Raw genomic sequence first — 22,555 nt, 5'->3', positions numbered from 1 at the left:
GAGTACCTACTATTTTCCAGTACTCTACTCTTCACCACAATTCAATTTGCTAAATATTTTTTATTTCCATTCTACTGATAAGGAAACTTTAAGACTCAGAAAAACAAGACTTTGGATAACTTGCCCGTACTACGTGGTTGATAAGTGGCAAGATCAAGATTTGCACCCAGGTCTATCTGAAAAGCTCAGCCACCTTCTCCCCCACCAGCCTCCTTCAAGCAGGATCACTGGGGGCCCATCTTGGATGGTGGCGATCGCACAGGACACGGACCAGCCCCCTTCACTCCCTTGCTGAGCTCAGTGTCTCCTCTCTCAAAGCGGAATAGATGACCTCACAGTACTTGTGATAATCAAACGTGAAGGCATCTTAACAACTCAAGCCCTCAGGCCTGGATTCCACCCATGAGTTCGGAGCCATTGACGCCTGAGAATCTGCAGGTGCCCCCACTGGCTGGGACCTCAGGCCACAATTTAGAATAGAAAGGTGAGTTCCCCAGGGGATAGGCAGTGAAGGGTACTTCGGAAGCTGCAGGTGCCCAGGCCACCTGCCCCCGGACCTGTGTCTACCTGAGGACTGGAAGGCTGTTACTCAGAGGCCCTTTCATCTCAGCTCCTGGGTGAAACCTAGTGGGATCCAGGTATGGGTATGAGCCTTAAGGACAAAGGGCTTTTGTTGTTCTTTTTTTCTCTCTCTCTTTCTGAGTAAGAAGGAAAGAGGGTCCTGTAGTCTTTGGAAGAGCGCAGTAGCAGCTGTGAAGGCCCCCAGTGCTGACGAGGGCAGGGGCAAGGCCAGGAGGTGCCTCCTGCTTCCTGAACAGGGATCACAGTCATTCCAAGAGAGGGCACACCAGAAAGAGGGCCTTCCAGGAGCAGATACAGAGAATGTGAGTTGAGGGGAGCTGGAGGAACCCCGATAGGGACTCTCAGAAGATGAGCCTTGAGACAGCAGCACCTGCGGCAAGGGCCCAGGAGTGACTATAGGTCACCTTTGCATTGGACTGTCCAGATTAAAGACAGAAATGAAATTCACCTTGTGACGGTTGGTTAGGATAGAGCCGTATATTAAATTTTCAGGGAAACAGTGGCTCTTTCTAACCTCTCCAAGATTCACATCATCTGTATAATTCATGCTCTCTACATGAAAGGGGTTAATCTGACTTTTCTTGGGAGGGTACCAGCCAATTTACATAGAAGTATATGAAACCCAAATGAAACAGCACCTCCATCATTTTGAATCAATGATAACCTCCTCCTTGTAACTATGTAAGTGCATATTCATGGAAGAAAATTAAAATATGCAGACTGTGAAAAGAGGGAAAAAATAACCCATCCTCCTATGACCCAGAGATGACCCCTTGGGGGAATCTCTTGAGGAATTACCCTTCTACATGTATTTCTACACATATATTCTCTAGAAATAAGGCCATGTTATCTCTGCTGATTTGCCATGTGACTTTCATTCACTCAACTATAGGTTTTTAAAATATCAATAACTATTCATCTTCAACATTATTTTTGATGGTGGTATAGTATTCCATACTATTGTATCCAATTGTAACTTGATAATTCTTCTGTTGGTTGAATGTTTAGATAGTTGAGAATTGGATTTTTAAATTCTGGGGGGGGGGTCATATTTTAAAAAGATGTAAAATATATAAAATAGCACAAACATATCCATGTGAAATTGCATTTTGACTACTATAAAACAGATAATGATAAAAATTCCTGTAATTAAATCTGTGTGCTTATATTTAATTTCATCACTAGGATAAATTCTTGGAAGTTAACTCAAACTGTGTGCACATTTCCTCCCAATTTTTTACTTTTAAAATATTCAAATGTAGAGAAAAAGCAGAACAATACAATAAGCATAAATGGTAGTCTGCCAGGCTCCTCTGCCCATGGGATTTTCCAGGCAAGAATAATGGAGTAGTTTGCCATTTCCTACTCCAGGGGATCTTCCCAACCCAGGGATAGAACCCCAGTTTCTTATATTTTCCGCATGGACAGGAGGGTTCTTTACCACTAGCGCCACCTGGTATTAAATACATGACATTTCACCCTACCTACTCCAGTTAGTATCTCATAAGTACAATAGTCATTAACCCATTTAACCACAACACCATGATCACACCCCAAAGTTTTGACATTGATTCAGAAATGTTTTGGGATTTCCCCGGTGGCTCAGATGGTAAAGAATCTGCCTCCAATGCAGGAGACCCGGGTTCAATCCTTGGGTTGGGAAGATCCCCTGGAGAACAGAATGGCAACCCACTCCAGTATGCTTGCCTGGGAAATCCCATGGACAGAGGAACCTGGTGGCCTATAGTCCATGAGGTTCCAAAGAATCAGACATGATGATGATGGAGCAACTTATACTTTCACTTTTTTACAGAAATGTTACCCAAGTTTCCCCAATTATCCTTCAAATATCTGTTAGCTGTCACCCGCCACCTTCATCAGTTCAGTTCAGTCTCTCAGTCGTGTACGACTCTTTGCGACCTCATGAATCACAGAACACCAGGCCTCCCTGTCCATCACCAACTTCCGGAGTTCACTCAAAACTTGAGTTCACCCAAACTCATGTCCATCGAGTTGGTGATGCAATCCAGCCATCTCATTCTCTGTCGTACCCTTCTCCTCCCGCCCCCAATCCTTCCCAGCATCAGAGTCTTTTCCAGTGAGTCAACTCGTCACATGAGGTGGCCAAAGTATTGGAGTTTAAGATTTAGCATCAGTCCTTCCAATGAACACCCAGGATTGATCTCCTTTAGAATGAACTGGTTGGACCTCCTCGCAGTCCAAGGGACTCTCAAGAGTTTTCTCCAGCACCACAGTTCAAAAGCATCAATTCTTCGGCGATCAGCTTTCTTCACAGTCCAACTCTCACATCCATACATGACCACTGGAAAAACCATAGCCTTGACTAGACGGACCTTTGTTGGCAAAGTAATGTCTCTGCTTTTTAATATACTATCTAGATTGGTTATAACTTTCCTTCCAAGGAGTAAGCGTCTTTTAATTTCATGGCTGCAATCAGCATCCACAGTGATTTTGGAGCCCAAAAAAATAAGTCTGACACTGTTTCCACTGTTTCCCCATCTATTTCCCATGAAGTGATGGGACCAGATGCCATGATCTTTGTTTTCTGAATGTTGAGCTTCAAGCCAACCTTTTCACTCTCCTCTTTCACTTTCATCAAGAGGCTTTTTAGTTCCTCTTCACTTTCTGCCATAAAGGTGGTGTCATTTGCATATCTGAGGTTATTGATATTTCTCCCAGCAGTCTTGATTCCAGCTTGTGCTTCTTCCAGCCCAGCCTTCCTCATTATGTACTCTGCATATATTTCATGGCCAGGATTAAATGAAAACTTATGCATTACCTTTGGGTGTCATGTTCTTTTCATCCCCTTTAATTTGGGATCATTCTTTTGCCTTTTATTTTCTTTCACAATGTATTAGTTATCTACCAAAGTAGAGCAGCTATCTACCTCTCAAAACTTAGCAGCTTAACTCTAAACAGATGTTAACTCACATTTTTCTGTGGGTTAGGAATTGGAGAATGGTTTAACTGTGCAATTCCAGCTTGGGGTGGGTCATAAGGTTGCAGTCACAGGCCACCTAAGGAAGCAGCCATCTGAAGGCTTGCTTGAGGCTGGAGGTCACTTCCAAGGTAGCTTACTCATACGGTGGACAAGATAGAACTTGGCTGTCGGCAAGAGGTCTCAGTTCCTTACCACATGGACTTCTCCATAGGACTATTTATGTGTCCTTCTCATGACTTGATGATTAGCTTCCTCCAGAGAAACTGAGCCAAGAAGATACAAGGCAGACAGAAGTCAATGTGTTTGAAGATCTAGCTCTGGGAGCCATACACAGTAAATTCTGCAATACCCTGTTATTTACACAAGTCAGCCCTTGCCGATGTGGGAGGGGACTATTCAAAGGCATGAATACCTAACAGCTAGGATTATTAGAGGACATCTTGGATGGTGGCTATCACACATGACATTTTCATTTTGAAAAGTCCAGGCCAGCTCTCTTGTAGAATATCACATATTCTGGATTTACCTGATTTTCTCCTAACTAGATAATGTACATGTCTTATTATATCACATCAGGAGGTACATAGTGCCGTGTGTTCTCTTATTGATCATGCTAAGTTTAGCTATGTAGTTAAGGCAGTGTATGTGACATGCACTCCATGTTTTTGAGTCACTGGTTACTTCTTGACAAAGCATCTTCTCTTGGAAAAGCATCGAAATCACACATGCCAATGTCTGGGGTGATTTCTCTGCCAAAAAATTGGAAAGTTCCCTTGTGCTTTGGTTGCCAAACCAAACTTGGGTCTGCTTACCCAAGCAGCACAGCAATGCCAATCTACTGACACCAGATTGTGGTGAAGGGAAGCTCAACATTCATACACAACACCAACGAGAGTATGGGCAGCAAGTGCTAAGAAGGCCTGGACTCCCACAAGGTCTCTTCAGAAGGACTATTAAAGGTGAGGTCAGGGAGGGGGCACAAGTTGCCTGATCAACTCATGGGCGACGTTCTAGTTGGCTGGTGATGAGATCATCACGGGGTGTCTGGGGACTCTCAGTCATCAGCCTCTGGTTCCAGCTGCTCTGGGGTCTGTGTGCTGGTGGGCAGCAGTTCACTTCTTCCACCTGACGGAAGTTTTCAGTATATGCTCAGGATACTATCTATAGCCCATGAGGAGGAACTAAAGGTTCTTGACTTTGTTAGCTAAACAATTATCATTTTCTCTTGCTTGATGACTTTCCTTAGGTTCTGCATTTTCTCACTTCTCTGATTGAATTTGCTCTTTGGAACTTTGCAACTTGGGGAAGGCCTAGCAGGCTAAAGTTTTCCTACAAACAAGAGGCAGGGTTCAGAGGTGGGGGAGGGAATGTCTAGCCCCAGGAAGGCCCTACAGGGTGCTGCTCTGTTTCATTGTTATACTACCAGTCTTTCAGCAGCAACCAGTTGTGTGTGTTTTGGTGGGAGTGGAGTGTTTGATATTGATATCGATGGACATTCTGAAGAATGCCATTTTGATAGGGAAGAGGTGAAGGGATATACCTCACCTCACACCTCACACAGGGAGTGAGGTCTGTCTTATTTTACTTTGTATTCTGTTTGCTTTACACAGTGTTAGACAAATATAGTATCAGGCATTTAATAAACATGTGCTGAATAAATACAAAAACAAACAAAAATGGAAAAAAACTAGGAGAAGCAGAGACAGTTTCTAATTTACAAACATGTAGAACCAAAATATTACTCTCTACCAAAATAAATGACCAAGTCTCTGGGATTCTCAGCCCCTCCATGCCCGTCTTAGGGTGGTTTTAGGGCTTCTGTCCCCACTGTCCTCAGGCCCTGCCACCACAAGGTGTCTGGCTTCTCTGACGTCTCCATGCTTCCTTAGAAAGCACATTGCATTCTAATCCCACTTTTCCTTTTCTTTATCATGATGATAAAACACTTGCCTGGCATCTTCTGTCTTGCTCGACCTCTTAGTCACTCCAGGAAGGAAGTAAAGTACCGAGTAATGATGTTTTCCTAATGGTGAGAGCCATGGTAAATGGAATTGTCTGAGCTAATCCAAATGCACTTCTGTATTCAGAATTACCCTTTCACATTTGATTCCATTTTCAATTCATTTTCTCTGTGCCATGTTGATCTATGAGACCTCCCCCTGAGCTGCATAAAACTGTAGTAAGGTGTCCCACAGTGAAGAAAATAATTAAAACAATAAGTCTCAGTTTGTAACTATCTTTTTTCTATTATAGAAAAAGAATGTGGAAAAGCACCAGGTACCATGGAGTTAAATGCCCCCTCTTCAAGCCTACCTCAGTCCATGCTAAGCTGGATCAGTGGAAAATGACTTTCTCCAACATGTTCTTCCTCTGACCCATTCATATAAATGCAAGAACTGAGAAGCCAGAACACAGCAGAAAGAAGAAAGGAAAACGGAATGAAGGACGGAGGGAGAGGGGTTGATCATGCCTACCAGGGCCAGGCACAGTCACACAAACTGCCTCACACGAGAGATGTGGGCTAAAGGGTATTCATGAATTGCTCGAGGTCACAGGTAGGCAGGAAGTGTCAGGTGGAATTCCAAAGCTAAGGTCTCTCTGCTGCCAAGGCCAGTGCCCTGCACATCACACCACCACACTATTATGCCTTTTTTCATAAATTAGGATAAAAAGTCCTTCACCTCCAACATTTTTTGGCTTATCTTCCATACCTCCACCCAACAGTCATACACACCCCAAATTCGAGTCTTATTAGACGATCCTTAAACACATCATAAAAGACTCGTACTCCTTGGAAGGAAAGTTATGACCAACCTAGATAGCATATTAAAAAGCAGAGACATTACTTTGCCAACCAAGGTCCGTCTAGTCAAGGCTACGGTTTTTCCCGTGGTCATGTATGGATGTGAGAGTTGGACGTGAAGAAAGCTGATCGCCAAAGAATTGATGCTTTTGAACTGTGGTGCTAGAGAAGACTCTTGAGAGTCCCTTGGACTGCAAGGAGATCCAACCAGTCCATTCTAGAGTAGATCAATCCTGCGTGTTCATTGGAAGGGTTGATGCTAAAGCTGAAACTGCAACACTTTGGCCACCTCATGCGATGAGTTGACTCACTGGAAAAGACTCTGATGCTGGGAGGAATTGGGGGCGGTAGGAGACGGGGACAACAGAGAATGAGATGGCTGGATGGCATCACCGACTCGATGGACATGAGTTTGAGTGAACTCCGGGAGTTGGTGATGGACAGGGAGGCCTGGCGTGCTGTGATTCATGGGGTCGCAAAGAGTCGGACACGACTGAGCGACTGAATTGAACTGAACTGAACTGAAACACATCATGTACTTTAAAGTTATCAAAGGGTGAGCATATCCAAAGGAAATGAAATGTGGCTCACAAAGACATATCTGGATTCCCATGTTCATTACAGCATTATTCACAATAGCCAAGATTTTCAAACAAGCTAAATGTCTGTTGACAGATGAATGGATAAAGAAAATGTAATATATATGCATAATGGAATATTATCTAGCATTTAAAAGAAGGAAGTCCTGCCATTTGCAACAGCAGGAATGAATCCGGAAGGCATTATCTTAAGTGAAGTAAGCCAGACATGGAAAGGCAATATTTCATGATTTTACTCACATGTGATTAACTTAATTGTCAGATTCATAGACCCAGAGAGCAGAATGGTGGTTACCAGGGACTGCAGGGAAGAAGCAATGGAGAGATGTTGGTCTAAGGGTGCAAAATTTTAGTTATGCAAGATGACTAAGTTCTGGAGATTTGAGATACAGCACGGTACAATAGTTAACAATACTGTATTGTATACTTGAGATGTCCTAGGAGAGTACATCTTAAGTGTTCTCACTGCAAAAATAAAAATAGTAACCATGTGAGATGACAGGTATGTTATTTAGGATTGTGTGTGACTGTTTATTATACTTTATCTATGTCAAAACATCAAGTTGTACACCTTAAATATATACAATTTTATCTGCCAATTACACTTCATTAAAACTAAAGAAATTTTATAATATTTGACACCTGGTATGGTTACATTCAAAAAGTATATGGACTACGTGGGAGAAGGCGTGGGTTGGATGATATGAAAGAATAGCACTGAAACACGTATCACATAAAATAGATGACTAGTGCAAGTCCCGTGCATGAAGTAGGGCACTCAAAGCCAGTGTTCTGGGACAACCCAGAGGGCTGGGGTGGGGAGGAATGTGGGAGGGAGGTTCAGGTTGGGGGGATACATGCGCACCTGTGGCTGATTCATGTCGATGTATGCCAAAACCCACCACAGTATTGTAAAGTAAGTATCCTTCAATTAAAATAAATAATTTTTAAAAAATTTATATGGACATCCCTGGTGGTCCAGTGGTTAAGAATCTGCCTACCAATGGAGGGGACATGGGTTCGATAACTGCTGGGGAAGATCCCACATGCCACAGAGCAACTAAGCCCATGCACCACACGTAATGAGTCTGTACACCGTAGAGCCTGTGCTCTGCAACAAAAGAAGCCACCACAGTCAGAAGCCTGCACGCCACAACTGGAGAGCAGCCCCACTCTCCATAACCAGAGAAAACCCTCACACAGCAACGACGACCCAGTGTAGCCAAAACAAACAACCAACTTACTTTTTAAAAGTATGCCATGAACATCTTCCTATCCACTTCTGGATCATGCCTCCCAGTAGCCCTCCTCTCATTCAATATATTTATGTGTCTTGTTCATTTTCAGAGATATCTTATGCATGACTGACTGATTAAGAAAGGTTGTTGCTGAGCTGTGAAAGACGCTGGGATTCTTGGTCTCTGAAGGAGAGGAATGTGACAAGGCTTGATTGCTCAGAGATTTTTGTGTAATAAAGTTTTATTAAAGTATAAAAGAGATAAAGACTGCTTCTAGAAGACATCAGAAGAGGGCAGAAACAGTGCCCCCTTGCTAGCCTTAAGCAGTATGTTATATTCCTATCAGTGGGCTGCTAATTAGGGAAAGGAAATGTCTCAAAACTCAGAGTGGAACCAGGCCCCTCACCCACAACATGCATTTTGAGATAACATTGGCAGAAGGTGAGTCATCCCGGGCCATAAAATGATTGACATAGGTCTAGAAGAAAGGCAAGTTTCTAAGCAAATTCATAGTCTGCTTAACATAGCTTAAGAAAACATTTGCATGAGTAAAACATACTGGTTTGTCGTCAGTTTTGAGTCTTAGGCAGAACGACTTGAACAAAGAGTCTAGGGTAGTTCATTAACATAGCTTAAGAAAAAATATACAAAATAACCATACAAAAAAGATCTTCTTAACCCAGATAACCACGATGGTGTGATCACTCACCTAGAGCCAGACATCCTAGAATTCGAAGTCAAGTGTGCCTTAAGAAGCGTCACTATGCACAAAGCTAGTTGAGCTATTTCAAATCTTAAAAGATGATGCTGGGAAAGTGCTACATTCAATATGCCAGCAAATTTGGGAAACTCAGCAGTGGTCACAGGACTGAGAAAGGCCAGTTTTCATTCTAATCCCAAAGAAAACGATGAAAAGAATGCTCAAACTACCGCACAATTGCACTGATCTCACATGCTAGCAATGTAATGCTCAAAATTCTCCAAGTCAGGCTTCAATGTGAACTGCTGAACTTCCAGATTTTCAAGCTAGATTTAGAAAAGGCAGAGGAACAAGAGATTAAATTGCCAACATCCATTGGATCATCAAAAAAGCAAGAGAGTTCCAGAAAAACATCTACTTCTGCTTTAGTGACTATTCCGACTGCATGGATCACAACAAACTGTTGAAAATTTGTTAAGAGATGGGAGTACCAGAACAGTGACCTGCCTCTTGAGAAACCTGCATGCAGGTCAAGAAGCAACAGTTAGGACTGGGCATGGAACAACAGACTGGTCCAAATCAGAAAAGGAGTACGTCAAAGCTGTATATTGTCACCCGGCTTATTTAACTTTTATGCAGGGTTCAGTTCAGTTCAGTCGCTCAGTCGTGTCCAACTCTTTGCGACCCCATGAATCACAGCACACCAGGCCTCCCTGTCCATCACCAACTCCTGGAATTCACTCAAACTCATGTCCATCGAGTCGGTGATGCCATCCAGCCATCTCATTCTCTGTCGGCCCCTTCTCCTCCCGCCCCCAGTCCCTCCCAGCATCAGAGTCTTTTCCAGTGAGTCAACTCGTCGCATGAGGTGGCCAAAGTATTGCAGTTTCAGCTTTAGCATCAGTCCTTCCAATGAACACCCAGGATCGATCTCTTTAGAATGGATCCTGGTTGGCTCTCCTCGCAGTCCAAGGAACTCTCAAGAGTCTTCTCCAGCACCACAGTTCAAAAGCATCAATTCTTCGGCGATCAGCTTTCTTCACAGTCCAACTCTCACATCCATACATGACCATGGGAAAAACTATAGCCTTGACTAGACGGACCTTGGTTGGCAAAGTAATGTCTCTGCTTTTTAATATGCTATCTAGGTTGGTCATAACTTTCCTTCCAAGGAGTTAGCGTCTTTTAATTTCCTGGATGCAATCAGCATCTGCAGTGATTTTGGAGCCGGGCTGGATGAAGCACTGTTGCAGCCATGCGCTCTGGGAAACAGACTCACTCAGAAGGACAATGCAGATAGTGGACGGCAGTTTATTACACCAGTGGGCCCAAGGCAGAGTCTCCTTTTAGCCAAGGACCCTGACCAGTTTTTGTGAAAACCTTATATATTCTAAGTATATGTAAGTTTCAACCTTATATATTCTAAGTATAAGAATTTTCAAACTTATATGTTGTGTGTATATATATATGTATATATACATATATATGTATATATTATATATTTATACATATATGTATATATGTATATATTATATATTTCAATCTTATATATATGATGAATTTTCAACCTTATATATTCTAAGTATACATGCCACCTCCCCAAATTCCCTGAAACTAGTCTGAACAAAGGAAAAGAAAGATATAATCAAAGTTAATCGTGATTCATATGCCTTAAGCCTAGGTAGTTAACAGTGGACAATTATCAATAGGCCTGTGGTCATACCCCAATAAGCATAATAGAATTTATGATTCTATTCGGTTACACAGATAATTAGGGTATTCTTTTAGGCATCGGAGAGTCTAGGTGCGAGCCCTGAGGCTCTTCCATCAGAGGGGTCTGGTTTTCCAGTTGGTGTGTCATTTCAATAGATACTGGGCACATAGCTCAAAGTCCACAGTCTGGCCCATAATGGAGTCCTGTTTTCAAGATGGAGCCTGTTCTGTCTGTTTTCTCCTTCAGCACAAGCTGGAATCAAGATTGCTGGGAGAAATATCAATCACCTCAGATATGCAGATGACACCACCCTTATGGCAGAAAGCAAAGAAGAACTAAAGAGCCTCTTGATGAAAGTGAAAGAGGAGAGTGAAAAATTTGGTTTAAAACTCAACACTCAGAAAACTAAGATCATGGCATCTGGTCCCATCACTTCATGGCAAATAGATGGGGAAACAATGGAAACAGTGAGAGACTTTATTTTTTTGGGCTCCAAAATCACCACAGATGGTGACTGCAGCCATGAAATTAAAAGACACTTGCTTATTGGAAGAAAAGTTATGACCAACATAGACAGCATATTAAAAAGCAGAGACATTACTTTGCCAAGAAAGGTTCATCTAGTTAAAGCTATGGTTTTTCCAGTGGTCATGTCTGGATGTGAGATTTGGACTATAAAGAAAGCTGAGCACCGAAGAATTGATGCTTTTGAACTGTGGTGTCAGAGAAGACTCTTGAGAGTCCCTTGGACGCAAGGAGATCCTACCAGTCCATCCTAAAGGAAATCAGTCTTGGGTATTCATTGGAAGGACTGATGCTGAAGTTGAAACTCCAATACTTTGGCCACTTGATGCGAAGAGCTGACTAATTTGAAAAGACCCTGATGCTGAGAAAGATTGAAGGCAGGACGAAAAGGGGATGACAGAGGATGAGATGATTGGATGACATCATTGACTCAATGGACATTTGAGTAAGCTCCAGGAGTTGGTGATGGACAGGGAAGCCTGGTATGCTGCAGTCCATGGGGTTGCCAAGAGTTGGACACAACTGAGCTACTGAACTGAACTGAACTGAAGAAAAATGCATTGGTTAGCTCAAGATTTGAGAAAAGTTAAATTTAGGTGGAACCAGGTGTTGCCATGGAAACACAGAATTTTAAAAGAAACCTCCTTTTAAATTTGTATAGAGAAGGGAAAAAAATCTGACACCTGCAGTTTGTTTCTTCCTGTTGCTTAAGAGAGAGATAAAAAATGTCTGACACTTGCGGCCTATTTCCTCAGTTTGGAGACCCCTACACTTCCTGCCTGTTACCCTCTCAATTATTTCTATTTATTCTTTATTTTATTTTGTCCACTTCATTCACACAAATAGTCATCTTCCTTACCTTGTAAACCTTGTACTTTTCTATTGTAAAATGTCTTGGAGATAGTTCCATGTCGAATTACAAGGAGACTTGTCATTTTTTTATGGCACCATACTATTGCACTGATGTTTCTTTACCCAGTGCCCTGAGACATACATTTAAGGTGTTTCCAATCTTTGACTACCCCAAGGTATGAATCAGTTTTAATAAGGTGGATGAAATTGGAGCCTATTATACAGAGTGAAGTAAGCCAGAAAGAAAAACATCAAAACAGTATACTAACGCATATATATGGAATTTAGAAAGATGGTAACCTTAACCCTGTATGCTGCTGCTGCTGCTGCTAAGTCACTTCAGTCGTGTCCGACTCTATGTGACCCCATAGACGGAAGCCCACCAGGCTTCCCCATCCCTGGGATTCTCCAGGCAAGAACACTGGAGTGGGTTGCCATTTCCTTCTCCAATGTGTGAAAGTGAAAAGTGAAAGTGAAGTCGCTCAGTCATGTCCGACCCCTAGCGACCCCACGGACTGCAGCCCACCAGGCTCCTCCATCCATGGGATTTTCTAGGCAAGAGTACTGGAGTGGCTTGCCATTATACGAGACTGCAAAAGAGACATAGGTATATAGAACAGTCTTTGGGACTCTGTGGGAGAGGGTGAAGGTGGGATGATTGGGGAGAACGGCATTGTAGCATGTATATTATCATATGTGACCAGTCCAGGTTCGACGCATGATATAGGATGCTTGGGGCTGGTGCACGGGGATGACCTGGAGGGAGGATATGGGGAAGAGGGAGGTTGGAGGGGGGTTCAAGAAAGGGAACACATGTACACCCGGGGAGGATTTGTGTCAATGTATGGCAAAACCAACCAATATATTAATGTAAGGTAATTTGCCTCCAATAAAATAAATTAAAAAATAAATAAAACAGAGGTTGGCAAAAAAAAAAAATAAATAAACCTAGTGTGTTTTGCACAAGGATGAATGTGTCTCTAGCACAACTTCCTAAAAGAGGAATTGCTAGATCACACCGAGGTGCATTTGCAATCATGAGCGATCTGCCAGGTTGTCCTCAGTAGGGCTCAGGCCAACTTACACTCGAACAGCACATGACAGGGCTTGTTTCCTGCCCACACAGGATCACATACGTTTTCAGCCTTTGACCATCTGATAAGTAAAAAAAAATCAGACGATATGTTTCAGGCATCCAGGTCTTTGCCTTTACTTTTGAACCTTCCTCTGCCTCTCACCCAGGTCCCTCTGACCTGTGACCTATCTACTCTGAGCACTGCCAGTCTCCATAATTCCCACCAACATGTAACTCCTGTATCTGGTCGTCCTTTTCGTTATTGAACCTCCCACATTACTTGGTTAGACATCTATCTCCCTGACTTAATTTCTCTAAGGCAGGAACTTTGACTTAATCACCTTGATGTCCTCAGCACCCGACACCAGGCCTAGAAGATATACACTTGTTTAATGAATATTAAAAATACTTAAATTGCATATGAGTTGGTGACACCAGTATTAACAGCACACTAGGTTTTTGTAGTTTGAGGTAACTTCTCCTCTCTCATGCACGTGATACTCTGTCCCTGGAGCCACTCTGCATCAGGAGCCTCCCCTGCTTTGCCCCTGAGTACCCATTCTGGGTTGGCTTCCCTGGTAGCTCGACTGGTTAAGAATCTGCCTGCAATTCAGGAGACCCTGGTTCAATTCTTGGGTCGGGAAGATCCCCTGGAGAAGGGATAGGCCACCCACTCTGTTATTCTTGGGCTTCCTTGGTGGCTCAGATGGTAAAGAATCTGCCTGCATTGCAGGAGTTCTGGGTTGGGAAGATACCCTGCAGAAGGGCATGGCAACCTACTCCAGTATTCCTACCTGGAGAATCCCCAAGGACAGAGAAGCCTGGTGGGCTACAATCCATGGGATCACAAAGAGTCGGACACCACTGAGTGACTAAGCACAAGAACAGATTCTGTGCAGAGATCTAGGAGATAGTGACTGGGAAAGAATTGTAGACTCCATCATCAGATATGACGCCATCCTTCCAGGAAAAGGTCTGGGTTTGACTTCTGAAAGCAAAGTTGGAAAAATGCCATATGTTTTCTGCGGCATGTGTGCCAGACTTAAAGGGAACACATCTGATCCAAGGGGGCTTCCCATGTGGCACTAGTGGTAAAGAACCCACCTGCCAATGCAGGAGACACAAGGACTGCAGGTTCGATCCCGAGGGCAGGAAGATCCCCTGAAAGAGGGCACAGCAACCCACTCCAGTATTCTTGCCTGGAGAATCCCATGGACAGAGGAGCCTGGAGGGCAACAGTCTATAGGGTCACACAGATTCGGACACGACTGAAGTGACTTAGCACGCATGCACACATCCTATCCACGACTTAACTGGAAAGGGGTTAGCTTTACTATTTCAGCCATGGAAACTTTCTCCCAACTTTCCTTGCAAATATTCATTGCTTAAATAAAAGGTTATATTATTGCTAAGTAAAACAAGCCTGATTTCTTTGAAATGAAAGCATGGAGCTAGTTTGTACATTAAATATGAATTTGAGCTTCATGAGAACCACTCCTGACTACTTTGAAAAGGAAATGAATGTGACTTTATCATTGGCTCTGCCCATTTTTCTCATGTATGCAATGTGTCATCCTCCTAGTCTACCTCTATGCTGATTAAATGAAGAGAAATGATGATGTATCACATCTACTTACCTTAATTTCATTGTTTCTCATCATGGGCAATTTATATGAGAACTGACATTAATTAATTCTACCTTCATCTGTCATTTAGTTCAACATTTAATCTAGTCCCGTGCATCAGATAAAAATGTAGTGTTCTAAATGCTGAAGTTTTTACCTTGAGTGAAAAAGGAGGTCATTAATCTAAGTCAGCACTGGCGTCTCGTCCTTTTGCCTGCCACTCCATCAACCATAAGTAGATACTGGCTTCAGGAAAGTTCAGGAAACAGAGCTGTCAAGATGGATGTACTTAATGTGGAGGTGTGTGTTACTGAGACCAGACTCTCAATTCTTAATGACCCTCACAATGAGAAGTCTATTCTGAGGAATGCTATCAGAAATTCTATCAGCCTTCATGTTGAGTCAATACTATTTCTAGCATTTCACCATTATTGTGGATTTCTTTTTAGAGCCACAACGAAGATCAAACACATTCTGATGTGCCTCTTTGAAGAGCCAACCATGAGGCTAAGGCCCGCAGCACTTTCCCGTTGCCCACGATCCCTCTCTCCAGTCTTCTTATCCGGAGCTCAGCACACCTGGCCCTCCTGTGAGGACTCGCTTCTCCACCCTCCCCACCACTGCTCAGCGGCCATGCTCTAAGTGAGCAGATCACTCATCTCTGTTCTGAAGCTGGGTCTGCTCTTCCTTCACAGGTCCATGGCTGTGGCCCTGTCATTCCCCCAGACTCAAGTCTGTGTGTCCTCCAAAGGTTCTTATTGTCTCTTATCATCTCCCTTCGTTCCATCCTAAGGGCTGAGGCCCATCCTTCGCTCCTGAGGCTTGTGGTTAAGCCTCTGATCCTGATGCCAAGCACATTCCAGTCCACACTCCTAGCCAGCCACCTGGGGTTCAGGATACCCTGTACCTCTCTGGGGACCATGGACTGTGGTTGTTCGCCTCGAACCGTCACCGTAAGCCGTTCTCCCTGAATACCTGACTCCAGGTGTTGGATGTATTAATGCTTCTTCCCAGCCCTGTCAGTGCAACAACACCCTCTTCATCCCAGCCCTTCACTGGCAAAGGCAGGCCAAGAGAGCTCATCCAGACCCTGCTCTCCGTCCTCTTCTGCTGTGGCTAAGCCATCCTCGCCCACTGAGCTCACGACAGATGGCAAGAGTCCTAGTGATGCAGTACACTGAAAAACATGTTTTAATCTTTAATTGTCACTAAATAAGACATCTTCCCTTGAACAAAAACAATATAAGGGGGCTTCCCTGGTGGTCCAGTGACTGGGACTCCGTGCTCCCAATGCAGCAGGCCCTGCTGGACCCCCAGTCAGGAAACCAGATCCCACACGCTGCCATTAAGAGTCTGCAGGCTGCGACTAGAGATCCCGTGGGCCACAGCTTAGACGCAGTGCAGCCAAGAAAGAAGAAACAATAAATAAATAAAGCGAAAAATGAGAGACTCTCTCCTTCAACCACAGTCCCTCCCTTTTCCCAAAGGTGAAAATTGGGAAAACTCACCTCCAGACTTCTACTGTGTACACACATCTTACTGAAACGGAGCAGCTCCATATGGTCCTCGCCCCCCACTGTGTCCTCCATGTGCCTTTTGCCTGGGGAAAACTTTAGTCAAAGAATAAGTTTGATCAGAGAAGTGAGAAATGCGGAAACAAAGGAAAACAGCCAAAGGAGACTAATAATAATGCAGTCATTAAGCACAGTTAAGGAATTTAGTTCTTTCTCAAGGGTGATAGATAATATTCTGAGCCACATCCTGTGAGCTGTCTTATAGGTACCAAAATACCAGGTGGAAGAGTTAACTACCTGATGATCAGACTGTACCCAGCACATGAGCCACCACAATTCTGAGAATGGACCCCAAAGAAATGGGAACAAGTGCACCCCGGAACTCAAGATCTTGTACCTAGATCAAGATGATGCTGGTCAGACCACCGATGTCAGTTGAAGATGACTGCTAGGGATGGAGGTGCTGTTTCTGCATGTAACCTCCCCCCCACAACTCTGCGAAACCTCTCACCCCTGCTTGTTGGGGTGGGGGAGTCAGCCTTGGGACAGATGTCTGCCACCCACGCCCCAGTTGCCAACATCTGAAATAAAGCAGACATTCCTTTCTACCAACCTGGCCTGCTTATGGGCTTTTGAGCAGCGAGCAGCCAGAACCCCCACATGTGCCTTTCGGTAGCATTATAAGGAGATGAACACACACAAAGAAGACTTAATTTAAGGGGAAATGACATCATACTATACACTATTATCTTCAATTTGATCTTTTTTCATTAAGCTTGATATTGGTATAACAGATACAATTCCCTGTTGATATGTATACCTACTTTTGCACAACAGCATCGTATTCCATAGTTTATATGAACTGTTGCCTATTTAACCATAATTCTGTTGATACATACTTAAACTGAATACAGATTTTCAGCACTACAGATAATGGGGTGAACTACATCCTCACACAAAATACTATAAACAGTTTCACAAGTTACACAGCTAGGTGTGTACATTTAAGTGAGAAGGAGTCGATGGAGCAGCTGGGAAGGCAGGTGGAGAGAAAGGTGAGGGAAAAAATCTTGCAGAGCTTGTGATCTTCATAAACGTGGACAGACCAAGAGGGATTTCCGTAGAAGAATGAAACAACCAGTACATTTTGGAAAATCACTTTGGTTGGATTATGGAAGAGAGATGAGAAGAGAGCGAGATTAGAGCCACAGCAGGATTTAGAAGGTTGTTAACATCCAAGCTATTGTGGTAAGTGTATGCACGGGGGAGGGGTAGTTCATACCACGTGACAGGTTACATAGCTCTTCAAGCGACATTAATATAAAAGATTCATCTTTTTAAAACACAGACTAGGGCTTCCCTAGTGGCTCAGTGGTAAAGAATCTGCCTGCCAATGCAGGAGACACGGTTCCATCCCTGATTCAGGAAGATCCCACAAGCTGTGTAGCTACTGAACCCCTGCGCCACAAGTGTTGTGCCTGTGCTCTGGAGCCTGGGAGCCACAGATACTGAGCCCTCCTGCTGCAACTACTGAAGCTCGAGTTCCCACAGCCCCCTTTCTGCAACAGGAGGGGCCACCACAATGAGAAGCCCACATGGAGAGTGGGCCCCGCTCCCCCAAACCAGAGAAAAGTCCTAGCAACAACAAAGACCCAGCACAGCCAAAAATAAACTTTAAAAAAAGGCAGAATAACTCACATATACACTGCCAGCACACTGATTTTTGTTGGCAATGAAATGAAGCAGTCAACAGAGTATGCACATAAAAAGGAAACTGGGCAATAAAAGTTGCCTACAAATAAATTGTAAAGGTTTTTCTGAGTCACTAAAATAAAGGAGATTTAATCCCGGGCTACATTTTAAATTCCAACAACCTAATCTGGGAGACCTGGCTGAAATTCTGAGAGGAGACATCACCTTTTTGAGGTCTAAAATATAACTTTAGGCCCAACCAGTTCTAAACAATTACCTTGGCTATGGTAGGGGAATAATTAGTTGGGTAGGCAGTACCCATCAAGGGCTCTTGAAAAGGACTCCAATCAGATGTGTGTAGGAGGTGGTCCCTACTTAAGTAACAAGGGTCTGGAAGCAAATATACTTAGAAAATAGTTCATTTCCACTTGGCCTCCAGGGTACAACCCACTGTCTGTCTGCATTTTCTTACGGACTGAGAAAGAACAAATGCATTTCCTTTTGTCTTAGAAATGTTCACCTTCGTCTTTACCCAAATTTGTATTTCATATTCATTTAATATCAATTCATCAGTTAATATTTGGAGAGAATGAAAGAAACACCCCTGAACTGGTCCTTACCTCTAGCTGGAGAGTTTGGTAACTCACAAGTAGACATCATCCATCTCCAGAGATTGAAAGCTGATGGGAGGAGAATTAGACTGGGAATCTGAGGCTAAGCCCGATGGGGGTCACTGGGCAGGCTTGCTTCTTCTCTCGCTCCTGATGCCAGCGCTGCCCCTTGTCACAGGATGTGGTTGTTATGGTGACGGTGTAGAGAGGAGGAGAAGGAGTAGTGGGCACCCTCAGACAGCAGCGAAATGCGGCAGGAGCGAGGGGCATGTCTGCTTCCACTCCTCTAACCTGGCTCGAGTCCTAAGATGCCCACAGCCTGCTGAGGACACGACGAGGCTAAAAAGGCCCGGCAGCGGCTCCTTTGTGTCCCCGTCCCCAGCATGCAGGCCCCGTGGTGTCGGATCCTCCCACGCACTTTGGTGATTTTTCTCTCAGGGTTTCTACACCTTCCTATGCTATCTTGCTTCCATCACAACTGTGTCAGCTCCACCAGTCCTCATCTGTTTAGCCCAATCTTTCCTAGGATACAGGGGAGCTACGCACGGCAAGGACCGTGTCCAGATGCTGGTGCTGTGCTGTCACCTGTTTTCCTCCAGCAGCTCATCCCAGGCTGAGTTCTACTCAGGTAGGATCCCCGCCCCATCCACAGGCACCCACCAAGTGCCTGGGCCGCATTTCTAAGTGGCTTTATAATAGGGGGAGTGAAAAGTGAAAGTGAAACTGTTAGTCCCTAAGTCATGTCTGACTCTTTGTGACCCCATGGACTGTAGCCCACCAGGCTCCTCTGTCCATGGGATTCTCCAGGCAAGAACACTGGCGTGGGTTGCCATGCCCTTCTCCAGTGGACCTTCCTGACCCAGGGAATAAAACTAGGTCTCCCGCATTGGTTGGCAGATTCTTGACCATCTCAGCCATAATAAGGGGAAGAAATAGGTAAATATCTCAACACACCAAACCAAAGGTACTAAAGACAGAAATAAGAAGGATAGCTTAACAACAGGAAAGAACAACCCCAGAACACCTAAGCTGATATGTTTTGATGTGTGACCCTCAAGTGTGTATTTGTGTGTAAAGATTACAAAAGAGACTACAAAGAATCAATGACTTTGAAAAGAACCAGAAAAAGTCGATTTTGTAAAGCCAAATGCAATTTAGAACTTTAACAGAGATCTGACTTTTAGACTTTTGCCTAAAGTGAAAAAAAAAAAATAAGGATTTTATATTCCCTTTGACTTGTTCTACTTAAAACTTTTGGAAATCTTTAAAAGCACTTTTAGAATGAGGTTGTTGTGCCCTGGTCATGTGCAGGGCCCAATGCTGGCATCTTCAACTGAAATATAAGTGGCACCAAAAACAGCACTAAATCAAATTCTGATGCTTTATTTTTACATAATGATTCAGTACAAATTATTTTATTTCCTTTGTGATTTGTCTTTGACCCATGGATTTTAAGACATATGTAGCTAACTCGCCATTAAGGAATGCATAAAAAAGGGTTAATATGGTGGTCTGAGACCACCATCCGTAGAAAGGTCTGTGAGGTTGGTCCTTGGCTCCCACCTGTACACTTGGATTTTTCTCACCATTTGATAACAGAAAGAGGGACTCTTTGTACCGAAATTATTTATACAAATAGTGTTTCTCGTGATGAACACCAGCTTCCTTTTGGGGAATCCAGAATTTTGATCCATGCTAAGCACAGGGTGGCTATATGCCTGAGCCCCAGTAAAAACCCTGAACACCTAGGTTCAGGCAAAGTTCCCTGGGAGACAACACTTCACGAGTCTCATAATCATTTGCTGCTGGAGTGATTGCTTCCTGTGTGGCTCCACTAGAAGAGGACTCTTCGGAGATGGCACTTGTCTTTCTCCAGATTTCTTCCACACCCCCCTTTCCTGTGCCAATTTTGTTCTGTTTCCTTTACTCCACTCTGTCCAGGCACCTGTTAAGCCTTACAGATAAACTTTTCATCTCTGTTATCACATTTTTATTTCAACATTCCCATTTTTAAACACAATTTTCATTTATGTGCTAAAAGTCCCTTTTCACACACATTATCCACCTTTTCTACCACATCTTGACCCATGATTTTCCAGTTATTTAATTTTTTATTGGTATATAGTTGCTTTACAATGTCATGCTAATTTCTGCTGTACAACAAAGTGAATCAGTCACTCGTATACATAAATCTCCTCTTCCTTGGATTTCCTTCCCATTTAGGTCACAGAGCATTAAGTAGAGTTCCCCATCGTATACAGTCAGTGCTCTTTAGCCTTCTGTTTTTACATGGTATGTATAGTTTCTATTTTATACCTAGTCTGTAGTATATATATAGGCTTCCCAGGTAGCGCTAGTGGTAAAGAACCTGCCTGCCAGTCCAGGAGACATAAAAGACACAGGTTCGATCCCTGGGTCAGGAAGATCCCCTGGAGGAGGGCATGGCAACCCACTCCAGCATTCTCGCCTAGAGAATCCCCATGGACAGAGGAGCCTGGAGGGCTACAGTTCATAGGATTGCAAAGAGTCAGACACCGCTGAAGCAACTTAACACACACGCATGCACACAGTGTATACATGCCAATCCCAATCTCCCAATTCATTGCACCTCACTTTCCCTGCTTGGTATCCATGTATTTGTCTCTCTAGTCCTGCTCTTCAAATAAATTCATCTGTACCACTTTTATAGATTCCACATCTAATGCATTAATATATGTTTTTCTCTTTCTGACTTACTCAACTCCACATAACACCTGTATTTTTTCAGGTATTGTAAAGTCCTTACTTTCTAGTTCCAACATTTGCACCATCTCTAGTTCCCCTTCTGTGATGACTCTGTTCTTGTCCAGGGGTTCAATCTCCGTTCCTTTTTGAGTGTCTCCTATTTTTTATTTCTTGGTATGCTAGCTATTTTGTGAAAAGAGCAGTTAAAATCGAAATAAAACCCAACGATGCTCAGAGAAGGGCCCACCTGTTCGGCCAGGCTTCCAGGGCACACCTGCACGCGGTGGGGGCTGCCTCACTCGAACCCCTAGTTTCCCAAGTCTAGTCTTGCATCTTTCCTTAGATTCTGCTCAACACCGGCCTCAAGCATTTTGAAGGTAGGATCAGGGTTTTCTTGGGATGAAGACACCTGCTCTGTGGTACCTCCTCATGCCAGTCCCAGCAAACTAACACAAATGGGAGCGAAGGTATCAAAGTGGTACCTTTGACCAGGTTGTCCAGCATCAAAAAGGCAGAGGGTGAACAAAGTTCCCACACTATTGCAGCAAAATCATAATGATCTTTATTTAAAATCAGAGTCCACAGCGAGAAGCCATCCCACGTGAGTATGTACATGCCTGATGCCCTGGGTTTTCCCATATCCCTCCATTCTCTCAGCTCCTGGATCATCACCAAAACCTGTGGGGAAAAAAAAAAAAGGTCCCAGTTAGTGGACTGTCAGCGCTGAACCCTGGCAAGCCAGGTGACATCTGTGGGCCCAGCAAGCTGAAGCGAGCTTTTATTCCTTCAATCATATTTATTGAGCCTGAGCTGTGTCACACACTCAACCCAGAACGAAATGATACAGGATAAGAGGAGAAGGTGGGGAACATCCCATTGCCTTCACATCAGGAGTGACTAGCCAAGCCCTGTAGTTGGTGCCTGAGAGGAGGAGGCAGGGGGAGCAGAAAGCAAGCACATGCCAGGCCCGGTCAGCGCAGGCTCTGCTCAGAGCCGGGGAAAGTGTCTGCAGCCCTGGGAGAGGCCTTAGAGTTCCTGTGTGTCTCTGTCTGAGGTCTGGACTGGGAGGCCTTCCCGGGCGGGACTCTCCACACTGGGCAGTTGAATCCCAACCTTTCAGTCACAAAACCTGGAACACCTACATTTTGAGCAGTCTGGTTAAAGGCCACCAGGGTCAGCATCAGATTCCCAGACCGTTCCCAAGACCTGCACAGTCAAAATCTGTTTAACAACCTTCCAGGTCAAACCAACCAACCAACCAAAAAAAAACAAAAAACAAACCAAGAGCCCCAGGCTCCACACCTAGCTTTGAACTCAACAAGCTCTGTGAGCTTGGGAA

General features: G+C 43.9%; 1 protein-coding gene across 1 annotated transcript in view; it reads right to left on the bottom strand.

The window, feature by feature from the left end:
- Positions 1-601: 601 nt before the first annotated feature.
- The window catches only part of LOC148773915 (melatonin receptor type 1B-like), a 44,662-nt gene continuing 22,708 nt past the window's right edge, over positions 602-22,555 (bottom strand). Inside the window, exons 4-5 of the mRNA XM_088832274.1 lie at positions 21,699-21,894; positions 602-810 (exon numbers count right to left, since the gene is read on the bottom strand). Coding sequence (XP_088688400.1) covers positions 602-810; positions 21,699-21,894 — 405 coding nt within the window. The remainder of the gene's footprint in view (positions 811-21,698; positions 21,895-22,555) is intronic.

Source organism: Moschus berezovskii, chromosome 25 (assembly GCF_049115385.1).
Source record: "Moschus berezovskii isolate FMDL1 chromosome 25, NW_MosBer_1.0, whole genome shotgun sequence".
In the NCBI taxonomy this organism is placed as follows: domain Eukaryota; kingdom Metazoa; phylum Chordata; class Mammalia; order Artiodactyla; family Moschidae; genus Moschus; species Moschus berezovskii.
This window is presented reverse-complemented; position numbering and strand designations above follow the sequence as displayed.